The 5,272-nt window shown below is 57.4% G+C and overlaps 1 protein-coding gene across 1 annotated transcript; it reads left to right on the top strand.

Moving 5' to 3' along the window:
* The first annotated feature begins 1,253 nt into the window (after positions 1-1,253).
* Positions 1,254-4,226, top strand: DAND5 (DAN domain BMP antagonist family member 5). The gene is made up of 2 exons (XM_028088951.1): positions 1,254-1,580; positions 3,981-4,226. The coding sequence occupies exons 1-2, from the start codon at positions 1,254-1,256 to the stop codon at positions 4,224-4,226; spliced, it is 573 nt and encodes a 190-aa protein (XP_027944752.1).
* The last annotated feature ends 1,046 nt before the right edge of the window (positions 4,227-5,272 follow it).

The raw sequence follows: 5,272 nt of genomic DNA, 5'->3' as shown, positions 1-5,272 counted from the left end.
GGACGCTCAGGAGCTCAGATGTAGCGGGGTGAGTGGGCAGCACCCTTGCACCTCCAGGTGGGGCATCCAGAAGGTAGGCGTCCTGGGCGCAGCCGCCGCGCAGTCCCGAGAGCCGCCGCCAGAGGGCGAGCGCGCCCCATCGCCCTCCGCAGCTCCGCGGGGCGCGGGAAGGACGGGCCCTGCCGCTTCTCACGGCCCCCGCGGCCGGCCGCTCTTCGCCTGGGTGCGAAATGCGGGCCACGGGGGTGCCAGGGCGCGGCTCGGACCTCCCCCCCAGGCATCCCCGGGGCTCCAAAGCCTGGGACGCGGCTCCCACCCTCTTTATGTGTTTCCAACACTCCAGCCTCCACCCCCGACCAGGCTGTTCCCACCGCCTCCAACACCACCTTAAGGCTCTGCAAAAATGTCACCTCCTCAGGGAGGCCTTCTCTGACCACCCTGGGGGCAGAAGCCCCCGCCCTGACACCTGTAAGGCACATCCTATTTAAATAACTTCTTAACACCGAAGGCTCTGGAATCCTCCTGTCTTGCCTGTTTTCTGCACTACAGTTTCAAATTCACAGTGCGCACCCATTTCTGTCTGGCCCTCCGGCATCTCCAGGGCTCAGAATTATGCCTGGCCTCTAATAGGTGCTAAAGAAAAAATAACTAAAATGATGTTAATTGTAGTTTACTCGTGGTTCTACTGTATCAGCCTCTAGTCTAAGCTGCTTCCCTGAATTATCTCGGGGGTCCTCAGAGCACCCGGCCCAAGCAGGGAGTGTTGATAACACATTACATAGATCACCATAACAGAAGAGGAAGCTGAGGCCCAGAGTGGTTAAGGGGGTTGGCAGAGGTTGCACAGCCAGAATGTTGCAATGCTGAGACTGAAACCCAAGAAGCCTGGCTGCAATGTCTAGTTTTGCAAACTGGATGGATGGTGCCCTGGACCTGGAAAGAAGGCCCTCAGAGCCTCCAGGCATTGTGCCCCTGAGCCCATGTCTCAAGTCGCGCCTTTCCTGGTCCCCACAGCCCACCCACCCACAGACCCAGCCCCGACCCCAGCCAGGCTGGGGGGAGGGGTGGGAACTCAGCAGGCCTCAGTTTATTTTCCTCCCCACTGTGGGTTTGCAGAGGTGCCTCCCGAGCTGCCCAGCTTGGGGGCAAGCCATTAAAAGCGGGTCCGAAGGGCTGAGACTCCCCTCACCAGACAGCAGGGTTGACTGCGCAGGACCCTGAGCCCAGTCCCAGACTGGCTGACAGACGGACAGATGTTCCTCGGCCAGTTGATCGCTCTCCTGAGCCTGCTCGGTGGAGCCCAGCTGCACACAGGCTCCGGGAGGCCTGGACTCCTGGGTCCCCCATCTCAGCTCTGGGCTGCCACCAATCGGACCCGGGCTCTGGGCCGAGGGGCCCTAGGCTCCCAGGTACAATCCTCTGCCCTCAGCAGCTGGAAGGCCTTCTTGGGACTGCAGAAAACTGGGCGGCTGGGGAGAGGTAACCTGCACCACGGGCAGGAGGTGGCCCCTACTGTGTCTCTGCCATTGGACCCGCAGGAAGTGGCCCAGGAGATGTGCAAGGCCGTGCCGTATACTCAGGTGAGGGTGGGTGGGGAAAGGGGAGGGCGGAGTTTCGGGATGGGCAGAGAGCACAGACTGTGGTCCTGCACAGATCTGGGGTCAAACCTCGCATCCTCAATCTAAATGTGTCCTAGCCTCAGTTTCCTGTCTTACAAAATGGGGCTTAAGCCTCTCCGACCCAACCATGCAGTTTACTTCCATCCTGTCTCTCATCCAAGTCTATTTTTCCATTTAATGGCCAGAGGGCACCTGTGAATACCAGAGTCCCATTCCCTCCCTCTTCCACTCAGAACCCTCCATGGCTCCCACTTCACTCAGAGCAAAAGCCTTGTCTTTCCCAAGGCCCACAAGGCCCTGCACTCTCTGCCTGTCACCTCCCCGACCTCACCTCCTCCCACTCTCCCCCTCACCCACTTCACTCCTGCCACACCAGCCACATGGCTTTTTAATCTGGACACACCCAATGTCACATCTACTTCAGGGCCTTTGCACTGGCTGTTCCCTTTTGCCTCTACCATCCCCCCAACTCCCCGAGCATTCTGTGGCTCCTCCTCTCACCTCCTTCAGGGTTTTACTTAAACATCATTTAAAAATGCAGGACCTTCCACCCTGTTGCTTGTTTCCTGCTTTATTTCTTGCTGTAGAACACATCATCACCTAACATATAAAACTGATTTTGTAATTACATTTATCATGTCTCCCTCACTAGGATGTCTGCTCCACCAGGACAGGGATTATATTTTGCCTTGTTCACTTCTGTATCCCCATCTCCAGGCCTGTGAGCAGAGCCAGGAACATGATAGGCCCTCAGTGTTTGTTGAATGAATAAATGAATACTAGTATTTGCCTCCTAAGGGCTATTGGGCAGTTGAATGAGACAGGTATGGGTATGGGCAGTCAGTCAGTGCTCCATAAGAGCTGTGAGAACTCAGAGCACGTGTTTGGAGCCCCAGCTTTGGTGCTTGGTGTACCTGGCTTCAAGTTAATGCCTTAACTGATGATTTCTGTGTGACCCGGGGGAAGTGGCTTTCCTTCTCTGAGCCTCATTTCCTATCTTTGCAAAAACAGACTTAACAATAGACACAAATTCGTGCACCGTGTTTGGAGCCATGCCCTGCAAGGTGTCCATTCCCAGGACCCCCTGGCTTGTTATTCATTCAGCAAATTTTCGCTGAATCCAGGTGACACGGGGGTGACTGCATGGCCTTGGACCAGCTACCTTGCCCTGAATCCTGCCTCAGTTGCCATGCTGCCATGCACACTGCACCCAGCCGAGGGAACTCCTGGCCTGGGATCCAGCTATGTACCCTCTCCCAGAGCTGCAGCTACCCCAGGATGACACAAAGACGTTCTAAGGGTTCGCAGCCCCTTCAGCAGCTGTGTGGCTTTAGGTGAGGGACTGCTCCGGAGCCTCCGTCTCCTCGTCTGTAAATGAGGATCATAATGTTCCAGCTTGGAGCATTGTGGGAGGAGTGAGTTCGTCGAAGGTGAGCAGTGTGGGCCCCCGCCTGGTGTTAGGGCTCAGCAAGCGTTAGCTTCTGTTATGATGTGCCTGCTCAGCCTACGGCCATAAACAAAGCAGAGAACCTCCCTGCCTCCAGGTAGCTTATATTCTAGAAGAACATTCAAAGAGACAGGACTATAAATTACTGGGAACCCATGAAGAAAGAGATTGGCTCGTTGGGATAGACACCACCAGGGGGTGATATTTCCCTTGGGGGGGCTTCTGAGGAAGGAATGAGTTGGGATGAGCTCAGGGGTGGGGGGGAGGGAGGAGCTCAGGTGCTGGGCTTATCAGAGGCAACAGGCCAGAGGTGGGCTTGCATTTAGCATATTGGAGGAGCGGTGAAGAGGCTGGGGTGGCTGGGGCAGAGTGAGGGGAGGGGGAGTTGATGAGGGTGGGGGTGGCAGGGCGGCAGGAATGCAGGATTTAAATAGAGAAGGGCCATGATCTGGGGGTGAGTTGGTAGAGCCACTTAGTTGGAGGGGATCATAGGAGGAAATTTTATTGAACACTGTGCGCTAGGCAAGGGGCTAAGGGCTTTTCTGTTTAACCCCCCCGCCCGGCTCCTCTAAACCACCCCTTCCTGCCAACCCTCATCCCTGGAGGTGGCGGCAGATTCCCTGACACCAATCCCCAGGCTACCTCATCATCATCTCCTGCTTGGGAGAAGCAGCCCTTCCCTATATCAATCCTCTTTGTTGAAAGGCCTAGATTGATTTCTCTTTTTCCTGGCTGAACTTCCACGATTTCACAGGTGAGGAAACAGTCCCAGAGAGGTTGAGTAGCTTGCTCCGAGTCACACAGCCAGCAGATGGTCAGGATCGGAACCCGGGTGGGGGTGGAAGTGGATGGGAGATGATTCTCCCCATTTGGGCCCCAGACTCCACTGCCCTTGACCCATCTCCCTGCCCCAGGTACTCTCCCAGCCCGGCTGCACGGCCGTTCACCTCCGCAATCACCTCTGCTTTGGCCACTGCTCCTCCCTCTACATTCCCAGCTCAGACCCCACCCCACTCGTCCTCTGCAACGGCTGTGTGCCCACTCGCAAGCGCCGGACACGTGTGGTCCTGTGGTGTCGGGCAAGCAGCCCAGCCTCCCGTCGACGGATGAAGATGTCTGCTGTGCTGGTTGAAGGGTGTCAGTGCAGCCCGAGGGCGTGATCTGAGCTTCGTGGACAGACACACAGATGCACACAGCTTGGACAGATGGGGGGAGACGTGCCCAGAAAGACGCCGACCTGGATCATAAGCACTGGGTCAAGAGACCGGGTACACAGGGACAACCAGACGGGGCTCCAGAGTTCTTGCCCCATTCCCGGGGACACCAGACGCATCCCCAATGGGGATCATAGCACACACTTACGAAGCACTCTGTTTGCCCGGCCCCACGCTAAGCGTTTGACACACACTACCTCATGTCATCCTCGGAACAGCCCAATGAGATGGGACTGGTATCATCCCATTTCACGGAGAAGGAAACTGAGGCTCTAAGAGGCAAAGTCTCTTGCTCCAGGTCACACGGCAATAAGTGGCAGATCTGGCATTGGAATCCTAGGCAGTGTGGCAACCAATTTTTACCACCAGGCTGGACCCCCCCGCCTCGCAGAATGAAAGACACACTCCCAGCTACAGGGAGGACAGATGGTCCCACACAGACCAGGAGACACAGGGATGACCCCCATCCTCGGGACCCCAAGAAACCAAGGCAGGGAAGCCCATGAAGCTGCAGGGGGCGGGAAACGTGGGCTCCCCAAATCAGGGGCAGGACCTGTGTGATCCCAGCTGCCCCTCTTGCCCCACCCCCTCAAATCTCCACCCAGTCCCACGCATAGCGTGGCATTAAACAGGAACCATAACGGTTGGCCAAGCCCAGTTGTGTGTGTGTGTGTGTGTGTGTGTGTGTGTGTGTGTGTGTGTTCCTCCAACGGGTTCCCTGGGAGCGGGTGGCCCTGTGCTGGGGTGTGGGCATCAGGGGTGCTCCCTCCTTAGCTGGGCACAGGGTCTGCAGCGCAGGAGGGCAGCCTGGCTTTGGGCGGCTGGAACCAGGGCCCTAGCAGATGGGCCCGTCTGGCACAGACGCAGGGACATGTGGCGCTGTCAGGGTTGCCTCCAAATGCCCCCCGGAGCGTGGGGCGGGGTGGGGGGGGCGGCCAGGCCCCTCTCAGCCCTCTTCCTGCCTCAGGAAGGAAGGCCCCAGGTGAGAGGAG

This window comes from Eumetopias jubatus, unplaced genomic scaffold (genome assembly GCF_037043125.1).
Source record: "Eumetopias jubatus isolate StellerSeaLion01/CBP00866 unplaced genomic scaffold, mEumJub1_p1.0 scaffold_1, whole genome shotgun sequence".
Classification (NCBI taxonomy): Eukaryota; Metazoa; Chordata; class Mammalia; order Carnivora; family Otariidae; genus Eumetopias; species Eumetopias jubatus.
This window is presented reverse-complemented; position numbering and strand designations above follow the sequence as displayed.

Coding starts and splice junctions, on each gene's coding strand:
- DAND5 (XM_028088951.1), top strand. CDS start 1,254: ATGTTCCTCGGCCAGTTGATCGCTCTCCTGAGCCTGCTCGGTGGAGCC. Junction 1,581..3,980: donor AGGCCGTGCCGTATACTCAG/GTGAGGGTGGGT, acceptor TCCCTGCCCCAG/GTACTCTCCCAGCCCGGCTG.